General features: G+C 32.3%; 1 protein-coding gene across 4 annotated transcripts; it reads left to right on the top strand.

Moving 5' to 3' along the window:
* Positions 1 to 2,624: 2,624 nt before the first annotated feature.
* On the top strand, positions 2,625 to 14,544 carry LOC110599847 (pentatricopeptide repeat-containing protein At5g57250, mitochondrial). Of its 4 annotated transcripts, none has more exons than XM_043950274.1 (6): positions 2,625 to 2,947; positions 6,602 to 8,692; positions 8,815 to 8,889; positions 10,008 to 10,178; positions 13,872 to 14,143; positions 14,317 to 14,544. In XM_043950274.1, exon 2 carries the CDS (start codon positions 7,137 to 7,139, stop codon positions 8,592 to 8,594), a length of 1,458 nt encoding a protein of 485 aa, XP_043806209.1. In that variant the 5' UTR covers positions 2,625 to 2,947; positions 6,602 to 7,136; the 3' UTR covers positions 8,595 to 8,692; positions 8,815 to 8,889; positions 10,008 to 10,178; positions 13,872 to 14,143; positions 14,317 to 14,544. The 4 variants fall into 4 exon arrangements, with proteins under 4 accessions (XP_043806209.1, XP_021592125.1, XP_043806208.1 ...); XM_021736433.2 differs by having other exon boundaries at positions 13,867 to 14,143; XM_043950273.1 differs by having other exon boundaries at positions 9,811 to 10,178; positions 13,867 to 14,143.
* The last annotated feature ends 540 nt before the right edge of the window (positions 14,545 to 15,084 follow it).

The following is a 15,084-nucleotide window of genomic DNA, read 5'->3' as shown; positions in this document are numbered from 1 at the left end:
GACTGCCCTCACTCATGCTTTCGAGGGCCTAACGTGCCTCCAAAACGCATGCACGTTCGGCGGCCGAACTTGACTTTCGGCGGCCGAACCTGGGTTTTCCTCCAAAGACTTTTCATGCAAAAACTCATTTAATTTCATACTTAAAACTATTAAAACATGAAAACATTTTTATAAAACATGATTCTACCCTTCTAGAGATCTCCGACATCCGAGATTCCACCGGACGGTAGGAATTCCGATACTGAAGTCTAGCCGGGTATTACACCATTGTTTGGTTATAATGTTCAAACAAGCGAATCCTTCCAATTCTTTCTTAGGATTAAATTAATCTGCGTAGCGCTTAAATTAATTCCTAATTAATTAATAACCTCATCAAACGTGTAGATTTAATTAAGTAATTACTTTAAGAAGAGAAGAACCCAAACATGATCAATAATTGAAAGCGAATTGTTTAAACCAAATCAATCAGTTTCTTAACAAAAATAAATATGCTAATTGCTATTTGTATTAACCCAATTAAACAATTATGTATTTACTTGGATTAATTAGAAATATGTTGTCTTTTTAGAAGATTCAATAGACCTTTTAAATTTCTAAAAGGACAATAATGAAGGTGATTTTTCTCAAAAATAAAAAAAAATTAAAAACAGAAATTAAAAATAAATCTCACAACATAAATAAATCTCAACTTGATTAACCTTCAACTGAAAAAAAGAGTTTAGTCGCTAAAGGTCATAATAAAATTGCATAAAAAAATAAAAGAAGAAGGAGAAAGGAGTCCGACTAGGGAGAAACCGAAAGGAAGAGGATGGGGTTAAGAGAAGAGGTGTAAAGATGATTATAGGAAGATGATTTTCCTACTTCTAAAATAGGCTTTATATAGACTTTTTTCAAATAAAAAGATAATTATTTGAAATTTAAAAACAAGTAAAATAAATCTACTACTCCTACTATGATTGTTATAATAATTTTGATCTGATTGTATTTGCAGCTATTTAAAATAGTTTTAAACTCTGTATAGCTGAAAAAAAAGAAAAGAAATCTTGCAATCTGTCCGTCGAATTTGGGTCACAGCCTTGGACAAGACTGTACCTTCGAGTCAGAAATAGCTCTAAAACAGTCTCTTTTGGTTCCTTTTTACACTTTTAGCTCAAAACATGTCCAAAATTAAAATCCAAGTAAAAAGCCAATTGCTTATATCAAAATCATAACAAAAATATAGAATTTAATATGAAAAAAGTGGTGAGTTTTGCAACTCATCTCTACCTCACTCTTCGGCTTTCTCCATCTCTTCTTTCGGGATAGCCACGCGCCTCCTCCCGATCTTCCCTCTCCTTACCACGCTGTTAATGTCGTTGTTGCATTCATTGCTCCTGGTTGCTTCTTTGCTCTTCTCGGTCGCGTTTTCTTCTCCTCGTTGCTGTTTCTGCCAGTCTAGTCCTTCTGCCGTCTAATGCTGCTCCTCGCTGCTGGTTCTTGTCCTCAATCACTCTGCTGTTGAGTCTCACTGCGTCCTCCGTCGTTACAGATTTGTATGGATTTTGAAATTGTGATTTTGAATATGTGTGTTTTAAGATTTGTGAGATCTATTGATGTGGATTTTTAAAATTTGTGGTAATGTTAAGATTTATGTGAATGTGTTTGGCCTCTTTTTGTGAGATTTATTGAAAATTTATTGAAATCAATACTATTGTGAATGAATTAGAGTTATTTTTGTAGATTGAAATTCTTATATGAGATTGTGTAAATTTTTTCTTTTGGTAATTGTAAGTCGTGTAAGGGTAGTTTCGGATAGTAAATAGATAATGGTAAATAGTGTCATCCCTATAAATATATTACGAAATTATTATTATTTTTTTAATTTTATTTTATCTATCGTGGAGATGTATGTTTTCTAGACTTAATATGTATTAACCAATTATTCATACTAATTGTCAACTTCCATAAAAGTCCAATCTCCTTAATATAATGTTTGGTTTAATTCTATAAATAGAATTACGTGAAATTCAATTGAATTTTTAATATAATTTATTTAAATGAATTTCACTAAACTATTATTAGAATCATGTGGAATTCAATTAAATTATTGATATAATTTATTTTAAATAAATTTTATTATTTGATTTGATATAATTTAAACTGCAAAATTCAATTAAATTTCATATAATTTTTATTTGGTTTAATTTTGAAATTGAAATTATTTGTTCTAATTTCTAAATTATATATATATATATATATATTTTATTATTGAATAAAAAGATGGTCGATTATTTTTTTTTTAAAAAGATGGTCAATTATTTAGTAGTATCTATTACTTTTATTTAATATTTATAAATAATATAAAAAATTAAAAAATGTAATTATTTATTAAAATAATTTTTAATCATTTGTTTTGAAATCATTAAGTTTTTTAATTATTTATTTAATTAACTAATAAAATAAATGATAATTAAAATTTTTTTTATTTTAATCCATAAAATATTATTAAATAAGTTGTGTGAAATTTATTTTAAACTGCCACCAAAGAATTGATTTTAATTATAATTAATTTCTTGAAATTTAATTCTTAAAATTTAATTCTAAGTTCTCTTTAAACTTGTGTAATTCAATTAAATTCTCAGAACAGAATTGGAACGGAACCAAACATAGTGTAACATCATCGCCTGCCCGTCCCTTCCCCTTCCACCTCACTCTTCGCTTTCTCCATCTCTCCCTCAGGTACAGCCGCGCGCCTCCCCCCGATCTTCCCTCTCCTTAACACGCTGTTAAGGTCGTTGCTGCATCCGCTACTCCTGGTTGCTTCTTCGCTCTTCTCCGCTGCGTTTTCTTCTCCTCATCGCTGCTTCCGCTGGTCCAGTCCTTCTGCCGTCTGGTGCTGCTCCTCGCCGCTAGTCCTCGTCCTCAATCACTCCGCCGCTGCACCTCGCCGCGTCCTCCGTCACTGCAGGTTTGTATGGGTTTTGAGATTGTGGTTTGAATTTGTGCTTTTTAAGATTTGTGAGATCTATTGATGTGGGTTTCTGAAGTTTGTGGTAATGTTAAGATCTATGTGAATGTGTGAATGAATCAGAGTTGTTTTTGTGAGATTTATTGAAAATTTGTTGAAATCAACACTATTGTGAATGAATCAGAGTTGTTTTTGTGACATTGAAATTCTTATCTGAGATTGTGTGAATTTTTTCTTTTGGTGATTGTAAGTCGTGTTAGGGTAGTTTCGGGTAGTAAATGGGTAATGGTAAACAGGATAAGATTTGGATTTCGCTGTACCCTACCCGGTACCATCCCTATAAATATACTACAGAATTATTATTATTATTATTTTTTTTAATTTTATTTTATCTACCGTGGAGATTTATGTTTCCTAGGCTTAACATGTATTAACTACTTATTCATACCCAATTGTCACCTTCCATAAAAGTCCATCTCCTTAGCATAGCATAGTGTTTGGTTCAATTATGTGGAATTCAATTGAATTCCAGATAGAATTCATTTTGATAGAATTTCACTGTTTGGTTTGTTCAATTGAATTCTATATAATTGCTATTTGGTTTAATTCCTGAATTGAAATTCATTTGCTCTGAATTCCTAAATTACCTTTAAGGGTAATATATATATATGTATATATATTCTATTATCGTACAAGAAGATGGCCGATTGTTTAGTAGTATTTATTACTTTTATTTAATATTTATAAATAATATAAAAAATTAAAAAAACTATAATTATTTATTAAAATAATTTTTAATCATTAATATTTTTTAATTATTTATTAATTTTCAGTTATTTATTTAATTACATAATAAAGTAAATGATAATTGAGAGGAAAAGTTTTGTTAGGGGCTTTTTAGTCCATAAAACATTGTTATGTAAATTTTGTGGAATTCATTTTAAATTCCATCAAAATTTGAAGGAATTGGTGGTAGTTATAACCAATTCCATGGAATTCAATTCCTAGAATTGAATTCTAATTTTTCTTCAAACCAAATACACAAAACATGGAATTCAATTCCACTGGGAATTGGAATTGAACCAAACATAATATATGGTTTTTGCTGCCAATAGAAATTTTGATTTGAAGCTGTAGAAAGATAATATTTATTCTATATTACAATAGAGATTACAACCTATTCACAAATATTACAATAGAGATTACAACTTATTTATATATGAGAGATTGTATCTAAACAGGAAGGAAAATCAAGTCTATGATCATACAATCCCTAAGATTAAGCAACTAATACATCTATCAATATTTACTTCCTATATTAACATATTTACTTCGTATATCCTATAACACTCCCCCTCAAGTTGGAGCATAGACGTTAATCATGCCCAACTTGTTACATATATAATCAACTCGAGTCCCATTTAGAGTTTTAGTGAAGATATCTCATAGTTCTCCAGATCGGATATGTCCTGTTGATATTATCTTTTGTTGGACCTTCTCACGAACGAAATGACAATCAATCTCGATGTGTTTAGTCCTCTCATGAAATACTGGATTGGAGGCAACGTGGATAACTGCTTGATTATCACACCACAACTTAGCAGGTATTGAATTTGTGAACCCAACTTCTTCCAATAGTTGACATATCGATAAGACTTCACAAACGGCTTGTGTCATGACTCGATATTCAGATTCAGCACTAGAATGGGAGACCACATTTTGCTTCTTACTTTTCCATGAGACCAGATTATCTCCCACAAAAACACAATATCCAGTAGTTGACCTCCTATCAACCTTCTAGTCTGCCCAATCAGCATCAGAAAAACGTTCAATATTTGAGTGCCCATGGTTACCATAGAATAGGCCTCGCCCTGGGCCCTTTAAGGTAACAAAGAATCTGTCCCAGAGCATCCCAATGGGCAACAGTAGGGGAGGGGATAAACTGACTTACCACACTTACTGATTATGCAATATCAGGACGAGTCACCATCAAATAATTCATCATCATCGCTGCTCTTTGCCTATTTCTGGGTATTTTGGGTCTTTCTTCTCTGTTCTTCATTTTCTTATGGTCACCGCTACCCATCCACAGATTTGCGGCCTGTTCATCTGCAAAATGGGTCTCAATCCTCATCTTTTTCTCATGTCCTTACCACTTGTTTATTAAAAAATTTAAAAATGATTATGTATTATTTAGTGTGTTAGATTTGATAATTTTTCTTTTGTCTGAAGGTAGAGAATTAGATTTGATATTTTTGTTGAGAACTTATTTGTGATGTTTGAGAAAGGTTGGACTGTTGGCTTATTATCCTTGTTGCCTTTTTTTTATTGAAGATTTGCTTGCTGCTTATTGAAGTTTCTTTCTGTTGGATTAGTGTTTTCAAGTGTTGGATTTTAAAAATATAAAGATTGATTTGTTAATTATATAAAAATTTAAAGACTAAAAATGTAACTTACTCTAAAAATATTAAATAAAAATATTAAATTATATTACGAGCGCCCAAGACCAGTTGGGTAACAGTAACAGGCTAAATAAAAATAAATAACAGAAAAGGGACTAAAGTGCAAATTATAATTTAAGGTTTGGGTTTCGATAAAACCCTGGGAGCAGCCAAAATTCTGCTGCTCTTTTTTCACCCCCATTTCGTGGTACAACAGCAAGGGTCTTCATCTGCACATCTCTTTACCCGCATGGTACCTTCCACACTTCCGCTGATTTCATATCCATGTTATACTCTGTCTTCTATAATTTATCTCTCATTGTGTGCAGAATGATTCGACTTCGTTTTCCCCAACTCTGTTTTGGATATTTTTTCTTTTCTGAATTTGTTGACAAACCTTTGAATTTGTATGGTATTGGAAACCGAATCATTTCACTCATATGGGCAGTTAGTGGGAAACGATTTTATATCATACTGAGTGATGTATTTAATTCAATTGATATTGTGGGATAAGATGGTTCATTTTATTACTTTTGCTTTGGGAGTTTTAATGCTTTTTATGTTTTGCTCTGTCAAGTAGCTAAGATTTTTGGGAAGTGATTTTTATAAAATAGTAATTTTAGAGTAGTAATTCATAGTGCCATTTGGAATTGTTTTGCCATCTGATAATTATCTGGTTTTAAACTTGCTTGAGAGCTGAAATTCTGCACTATCCTACAATGATAGTTTGATGAACATAGGTAGTAAGAGTTGATTTTGTGGTAATAATGTTTAAAGGCTTATTATTATGCTAGTGTTATTTGTGTATTTTGAGAAGGTGACAAAAATGGCTTAATGCTAGAATAGTTGTACAGCTGTATGTTAGTTGCTTAGTTGTTTTTCTCATTTGTGTTCGTCCATCTGTTTTGATTGATCTTGACCTTCTTCTGTATAGGATTATGCTGTTTTATTGGCAAGAATAGAGAGTCATGGTTCTTGGGAAGTATAATGTTAATATCATTTTGTAATGCTCTAAACTCTTGTATATACCAAAGATTTAGCTTAACTTTGCATATTATGAATGTTAGATTAGATTGCTATTGAATTTTATTGTACTTGCATCTACAAGGAATATGGTCCATTAATAATATATAATCTATTTGATGTTGTATCTGTCTAGACTATATTTGTATATTGCTATAAATAATAATTTTTTCTGCTTCTATTTTTGCAGGAAAATCTCCATGAAGACTTGCTAATTAAAAACCAAAATGTGTAAAATACAACTATTTCATCCATCCATTTATATGTTTAATCCTAACCGTCTGATCAAAATCCATAAAATCCCTCAACCTGTTCTCCCCGTATTCCTGAAACCATCAACCACTGCAACAATCACAACGTCCAGTATTGCTACTCGATTTTCGGGCTCCGGCGAGTTGAACTAGCACCATCAATCACCTCAACCAATTAAAGTAACACTTCTCTACTACGTGGCCTCTAATTTTTTTTTTCTTCCTTCCTTTGTCTTTGAAGCCTGTTCCTCCAAACCCCTCTCAAATTTTCCAATATTCACTCTTCTATGGTGGTTCAGGTCCGCTTCTACGTCTCCCTAACTATGGCATAGGCCTTCAAAGTTTCAGGTTTTCCCCCATTTTTCTGATCTGCTGTGTTCATTATAGTTGCCTTCTGCTATTTAGCTCCTTTGTATAAACTGAGTGAGCCAGCAACTTGAGCTGCTTCACTCTTTCAAAGGCAATTCAACTTTAATGTGTGTATATAATGCTATCAATTTGTTGTGCAAAAGAAATTTCTTCATGGGTGCAACTGGATTTTACAAGGTAGCAAGGAGGAACAAATCAATCTTGAGCAGCAAATCTTACTATTGGACCATAAGAAGGCTTTTTGGTGAAGGGAAATTTCAGGAAAGTCAGCCCTTTTTGTGTAGCTTTATAAAAGAAGATGGCCTTTTTGAACCTAAAGTCAGTAGGATACTACTGCATTACCTGTGTTTGAAGGATGTTAATAGTGCTCTTTATTTTCTCAACAAGATTAAGGAGAATGATGTAGCTATCACTCTTCCAATCAGCGCTTTAAGAGCACTTACAAAAATTGGATGTGTTTTAACTGCATACAGACTTGTTGTTGGTGCTAAAGATGATCTACCTGTTATGGATGTGGTTGATTATTCTATCATGGTTGATGGACTTTGCAAGATTGGACATCCTATTAAGGCATTAAAGCTTTGTACTTTGGCTGAATTGAAGGGGATTGTTCTTAATATAATCACTTATAATTCTGTTATAAATGGGTTGTGCAACCAGGGATGTTTTGTTGAAGCATTTCGTCTATTCGATTCATTAGAAAGAATTGACTTGGCTCCTTCAGAAATCACTTATTCAATACTGATTGACAATTTATGTAAAGAAGGATGTTTGCAGGATGCTAAGCAATTATTTGAGAGGATGATTCTTAGAGGCTATGAAGCGAATATACGTATCTATAATTCATTTCTTAATGGTTATTGCAATTTTGGTCAGTTTGAAGAGGCCTTGGGGATTCTGAAAAATATTCAAATAGAACATCTTGATCCTGATGAATTTACTATTAGCTCTATGATTAATGGTTATTGTCAGAAGGGTGACTTAGAGGGCGCTCTAAACTTCTTTATCGAGTGTAATCAGAAAGGTACTTCTCCTGATTTATTGGGTTTCTTGCAGTTGATGAGAGGTCTATGTGCCAAGGGGAGGATGGAAGAGGCAAGGAGCATCTTAAGAGAAATGCTTCAATCAAAATCTGTGATGGAGATGTTGAACAAAGTCAATACTGGGGTTGAAACAGAGTCTATGCAGAGTTTTCTTATTTTTTTGTGCCAGCAAGGAAGTATCAAAGAAGCAGTTACTGTACTTAATGAAGTTGTATCTATGTTTTTTCCAGTTCAGAAGTGTGGTCCTTGTGAATCGCAAAAACTGGAAACACTTCCTGAATCAGAAGCTTTTAATATATTTGCTTCAAGAACAATATCACAAGAGGGAAATGAGTTTGATGTTTTAGATTGTTATATAAGGGAAGACGATAAAATGGTTGAGAAAAATGATGAGTTCGGGAGATCTGAAATAGAATTCTTTGACTCTTACTATTCCTTAATCGCTTCACTCTGCTCAAGAGGGAAGATGTCAGAAGCCAACAGACTAGCAAAGGAGATACTTTCTTTTGCCTTGTCCTAATTGGCGCTACTCTCCCTTTAATGTGGGGCATGAATCCATGCTTTTGCCATTGAAGTGCATTTCAACTCATCAAAGCACTTTGTGGCACTTTTCTTTATGTAAGTTTATTGGAGCTTTTTAATTCACTTTTCTATAATTGTAGAACTTGTGTAATCCTTTTTTGTCTTTATTTGCTTTGCTGTAAGGACTGAAATTAAGCAACTCTTCTGTCTTTATGCAGGAGCTTTTATAAATGTCACAAATGAGTTTTGTCAATGTCCAGTCAAAGAACTCCTTAGATGCCTAAGGTCCATTGGTATGTTTAAAAGCATCACTGAATCTTTTGCTTCTTATCTTTTAATGGTTGCTTCTGCATAAAATATTTATATTTTCAATGGATTCACCTTTCTCTTATAAATTGAGAATAGGGCTTAATTTCACCCATGGTTATTGAACTTATCACTTCATTGAACTTTGATTGTGTTTGTAAAATATTCACTGGTTTTTGTTTCAATTTTGTCTCTATTTCTAAAATTTTTATAGAGATTTAGCCGTCCTTTTATGTGCTAACTAAACAAGAAAATCTCATATTTTGATCTTAATTATAAATCTAGGTTGGAGAAGTTTCTATTAGTTAACAATAGTGACCTCCAAAACTTCCTCCTACGTATAGTGTAAAGCAATACATAACCAGCAAGTGGCTTAAAAACAGTCACGAAACTTTCAGCAGATTAAGACTAAAAGTTTAGTAAGACTAAATGTCCCTGGTCTGGAGTAACTGACAAGTTAATTTGTTTCTTTGCTTTCCCTTTTCTCTTTTAACTTATCCTCAAGAGGGAGAAAATGGAATAGAGAAAATAGGTCAAGAAGAAATATGCCTTGATAACAATCATCAAGTCTCTTGCCTTTAGAAAGAAATAGGTAGCCAAGTTCCAACATACCAAGGATATGAGCTGCAATTCATTCTGCTTTCTCCCCACTTTGATTTCTTTTGCATCATATGTGCAATTTGGGCCTTCTTTGTGAAGTCGTCCCTCAATTACTCCACCATGCCCTGTAAAACAAAATTGTTTTGTGCTTCAACTAAATATTATACAAATAACTTTATGATAAATTCTTTACAAATTAAAAAAAAAATTCATCTTGCCAAATGCTGACGTGTTAGTGTTAGAGAGAAACAAATCAGTTTCAAGATTTCACAAGAATTGGGTATTTAGTGTAATTTTATCATGTACAGATGTCCAGCTGAAAAGGAATTTCATATTGAACAGACTAAGAATTTGAGAAATTAAAGGAGCGGGACAGGAGAGTCTACTTTCTACTGGATGGTAAAAACTAGGATCACGAAAAGAAGGGGGCATAAATAGTGCACAGCTATTTCCGGCAAATGATCATATTTGGCTCAGATTTTCAATTTTGCATTTTCTTATACAGGGACCTCATGCTATGTTAAAAATTAGAGGAACATATGAAAAAAAACTGTCATTTGATTGGCTATATCCCAAGTAAAAGAGGTAGCACGGAATGAATTCACACAAAGCGAACATGCAGAGAGATTCAATACTGCCAATTTTACTCGCTAGTTTCTGATCCATTGGCGAGCAGGTATACAAAGTTTAAGCTTTATTATTATGACTTTGATCTTCAAGTTGCTTATCAACATGATAAACCCACAATCAAGCAAGCTTCTTTTTTTATTGTTGCAACTGCTGAGATATTTCATCTATATGTTCGGTGTTTTTTATTATCACTTGCAAGTCGCTTCCTTCTCTATGGGTTATACTGGAGCCTCCAATTCACCAACAAGCGCATATGCACACCTCAGTTGTTCATAAATACTTTGTGATAGATCATTAACTTGCTGCATTAGAGTTGCCTTGGAAAAAAAAAAGCAGTGGAAGTGTCAGTGGAGAACTTACATCCTCTTCAGATCATATGTGCACATAAGGAGAAATTACCTTGAATTTATCTTTGTAGTTTACAGAATGCAAAAACTCAATATTACTAATGGATTCTTAAAGTCATTCTCTGGTGGTGCGGAACATCTTCACATGATGCTAATCAAGATGGCAGAAAAAAAGGGGATAAAAGAAAGCTAGAAGGGAGAACAATAATTATTCCTAGGAAGTTCCATTCAGGATATTCTTAGTTTTAACAAAAGCAGAGATCAGTCTAACCACATATTGGATGGAGTTCCACTTGTTTCAGATGATTTAGAATATCAATTTGACCATCATCAATAATAAGTATTATAAATTAGATGAACATAACTTTGCCTTAGATTGGTTTTATTTTGGGGCTGCAACACCACTGGAGGAATATTAAAAAGAAAATGAAGGCAGTAAATAGATATGCATCGCATAGCTCATAAGGACGTGATGATGATGAAACTGGTAGTTCCTATTCTATTAAAATGATATGAATTTCAATTAGTTTAATCTCCTTTTCTAATGTTAATTTCTTAGTGGAAACATAATTTTCAATTGAATGAAAATACCTGTTTGCACTAATTTTGCATGGAAAGTCTGAGAAGGAAGTTCATAGTGTGAGTAATATTAATGGTATATATCCACAGCTAGCTAAGACTTGCTTGATTTAGTACCAAAGCTTGACATACTCTATTTGTGTTGTGTGTTCTAAGACTTGCTTGGTGGTGTGTTGCTCTATTGAATGTTTTGCAGTGTTATAATTTGAGTTTGGTCATTGGTGTACTAAGACTTGTGTGTTTATTAGGAATTATAATTATTTGCTTGCTTTTCTTTTTGTCTCCATTACTTCTTACTAGAGTAAGGTTTTTCACTGTTCCTTAAAAAAAGAACAAAGAAATAAAAGATATTTGGATTTTACATTGACCTGTGAAAGTCAACAGAGAAATGGAGTGGTGAATGGCCTTAGACAGGGATATCAAGAGCAAGGAAAGAAGGGTTATACCTTATATTAATAATTAGGATCAGCTTTAATGTGTTATTAATGTCCTTTCCATGTGGAGCCACTAAAGTGTTTAATTGGTTGGTTGTATTTACATTTTATGCTCCACTTTAAATTTGGAGTATATATAAAAGGACAGGTATAATAATCCTCCAAAGTTTCCTAACTCCCTAAATGATCATTTTAAGTATGCTTAGATGGAGTTTTTAATGAATCTTGAAGCATTCAAACTAAATAAAAAAATAATGGAACCTGAATCTCCCCTAGAAATCTCCCCCATACTTCTTGAGTTTCTTACAAGAAATGTTTGATAGAAAAGGTTTAAAGCAGATCTTCTCTATTAGTTTAGTAGGTCTAATAATCAGTAACTACTTCCCTACCAAAGCTAAACCTTAGTATTTTTGGCCTAATTCAATGGTTTACCTTCTTAAAGAATCCCTCATTCTTCTATCCTCTATAAAACTAAAACTAGAATTTGATCCCAGCTATCACTAAAGCCATCAATTCCTTCACAATGGCAAATGGTTTTACCATCCAACTGATAGCTGCAGCAAGCCAGCCCACTCAAGTCAGCTTGGAGTCATTGCTACAGTGATACTAGTCCTAATAGTTCTTGTGGGTCTAGCTGTCCATTAATTATAGCACTTCTCATTAATTGCAGCAATGAAGCCCAATAATTTAAAGGCTCTTTTAGTTTCTGCAGTTTGTTAGTTTTACTATTTTGCTCGTGTTTTGGAGAATATTGTCAAATTGCATGTCAAGTTTAGTAGTAACAATATTGTTGTTGAGCAGTTTATAATCTATTAAATTTTACCCAGAAATTTGAGCTATTTTGTCACTAGGGGTAGTGGTTTGTGGGTTGCTCTTAACTTCAAACTTTTGATTAATTAATATAATTATTTTGTTATTTAGTTTGAAACTTAGGAAATTATTACAGATATTTATTCCTATTTGAAAATGTGAAGTTTATTGGATGAAGTGTTTTACCACTTTTTTTAATTTTTATTCTGTTGAATGCTTGTTGTAATACGACAATGTATACCATATTTTAGGACATACATTTTATTTCAATTTTCAAATGTAAAATCCAAACAATTGTTGCAATTACTACTTCTTTAGAGTTAAGAAATAAGATATTATTTTTATTTCAATTGTTGCAGTTACTACTTTTTTAATTTATGACTATAATTCTATTATAAATTGTTTAATACTTGCTGGATTATATTTTTATATTTCAATGAAGATGTGATTTACTGACTAAAATATAGACCATCGGTTAGAGAAGAGCTAATATTTGCAATTACTACTTTTTTGGTAGCTGCAGGTTGTATAGACTTCAATTAGGACTTAAATTTTTATGTTTTTGTAGTTGCATACTATTTGAACTTTCATCTTGTCTTGTTTTATGGTTGGTTTCAGTTCTTTCATTTCTTTGTTCAAATTATAGCTGGACTAGTTTGCATTATGGATCAGTGTTTACATATAGCTGGACTAATTTTCTTTATGAATCGGCCTTTATATATGGTTGAGGTGTTTAGGATTGGTGCACTTGTTGCTACTCTATATTTATGTAAAATCAGAATCTTCACTATGGGAACTAAATTATGGCTGTTGTTTTCTCATGGATGTTCACAATTATATTAAAAATTCATGTTATTTAAAGTTCAAACTTGGTAGAAACACTCATATCCTAGTTTAATGCAAAACCATCCAATAATTTGCCTAAAACAATTGAAAATTTTTAGCGTATATCTTTTAGCATACCCATAATATATGATTGAAGTGTGTGCAAAGTGAAATGTTGAACCAGAATCAGTTCTCTTAGTTTAATTTAAAAACCAGAAGCATATATCTGTTAGTTTAATTTCAGTTCTGCAATTTTGGTTCTGGTTCTACAGTACTGAAATTCAACCAACCAGCATTTTGCAGTTTATAATGCATTTTCTAGTTCTGCCAGAGTTGCAAAATGTAGGTTTGGGTTCTGCAATTGTGCATAAGGTTCTGTGGTTAATGAAGAGCTGCAGCATACATTCTGCAGCTTGTAGTTCTGTAGTTATGCAGACTACAGTTCTGCAGTTCCCATTCCGTAGAGCACATTTATATATATAAAAGTTCTTGACCTTCTTCTGTATGTGATTATGATGTTTTATGGGCAAGAATAGAGAGTCATACTTTTTGGGGAGTATAATGTTAATATCATTTTGTAATGCTCTAAGCTCTTGTATATACAAAAGAATTAGCTTAACTTTCTTTATTATGAATGTTAGATTAAAATGCTATTGAATATTATTGTATTTTCATCATTAAAAGATTATGGTTCATTAATAATATATACTTAATGAAGTTGGATCTATGTTTTTTCCAGTTCAGAAGTGTGGTCCTTGTGAAGTGCAAGAACCGGAAATGAGTTTGGTGTTTTAGATTGTGATGAAAAAAAGAGGATAAAATGGTTGTGAAACATGAGTTGGGGAGATCTGAATGGAATTCTTTTGACTCTTACTATTCCTCAATCGCTTCACTCTTTTCAAGAGGGGAGCTGCCGGAAGCCTGCAGACTAGCAAAGGAGATTCTTTTGGGTTGTCCTAAATTGGAGCATACTTTCCCTTTAATGTAGGACATGAGCCCATGCTTTTGCCATTGAGGTGCGTTTCAACTCATAAAAACACTACTTAGCATTCTTTTGTTTTTTTTTTTTTTTAATATTATTTTCTTAGATCGTTTTAATTCCCCTTTTTATAACAGTAGAATTTATGTAATTCTTTTTTCTTTATTTGCTTTGTTGTAAGACTGAAATTAAGCAAACATCTTTATGCAGGAGCTTTTATAAACATCACATATGAAGTTTATCAATATTTGGTCAAAGAACTCCTTAGGTTAGCTCAAAATAGATGGTGGATTCCTAAAGTCCAGAGTGGTATGTTGTAATAAACACATCACTGAATCAATTGCTTCTTACCTTTTAATATTTATTTCTGTATAAAATATCTATAATTTTCAATGGATTAACCTTTCTCTTATAAATTGAGAATAGGGCTTGATTTCACCCATGGTTATTAAACTTATCACTTTATTGAACTTCGACTTGTTTTTATTTCTATTACTAACATTTTTTTTATAGAGATTTAGCCATTCTTTAATGTGCTAACTAAATAAGAAAAATATCATATTTTGATCTTTTTTATAAATTAGAAAAGTTTGCTTGATTATCTTCTTAAAAATTCTATTACTTAACAAATAGTGACCTTATCAGTGCTAATTGAGTTTTGTGATTGTAAGTTTTTATAATGATGTAAGTTTTTAAAATAATTTGCAAGATATTAGATTTGTCCAGTCTAATCATAAGATTTTATTTATATTTTTGATTTCTTTTATAATATTTTATGTTTGATATGTTGACTCAAAAGAATTTTGGATTTGCTATTGGTTCATGCGAGTTCTTTCAATTCCTGTGTCGCTGATTGAATTCAAAGTGGATCTCCTCAACCTCTACTAGGCCTCCTCTTCACATAGTAGGCAAGGAAATTGCCACTATTGATCCCCATTCTTAGGAATTGAAATCTGATATTCTCATCCTCTCTTTGGA

Source organism: Manihot esculenta, chromosome 14 (genome assembly GCF_001659605.2).
Source record: "Manihot esculenta cultivar AM560-2 chromosome 14, M.esculenta_v8, whole genome shotgun sequence".
NCBI classification, from domain to species: domain Eukaryota; kingdom Viridiplantae; phylum Streptophyta; class Magnoliopsida; order Malpighiales; family Euphorbiaceae; genus Manihot; species Manihot esculenta.
This window is presented reverse-complemented; position numbering and strand designations above follow the sequence as displayed.

Excerpts from the sequence above, each read along its gene's own strand:
- LOC110599847 (XM_021736436.2), top strand. The coding sequence starts at position 7,137 with ATGTGTGTATATAATGCTATCAATTTGTTGTGCAAAAGAAATTTCTTC.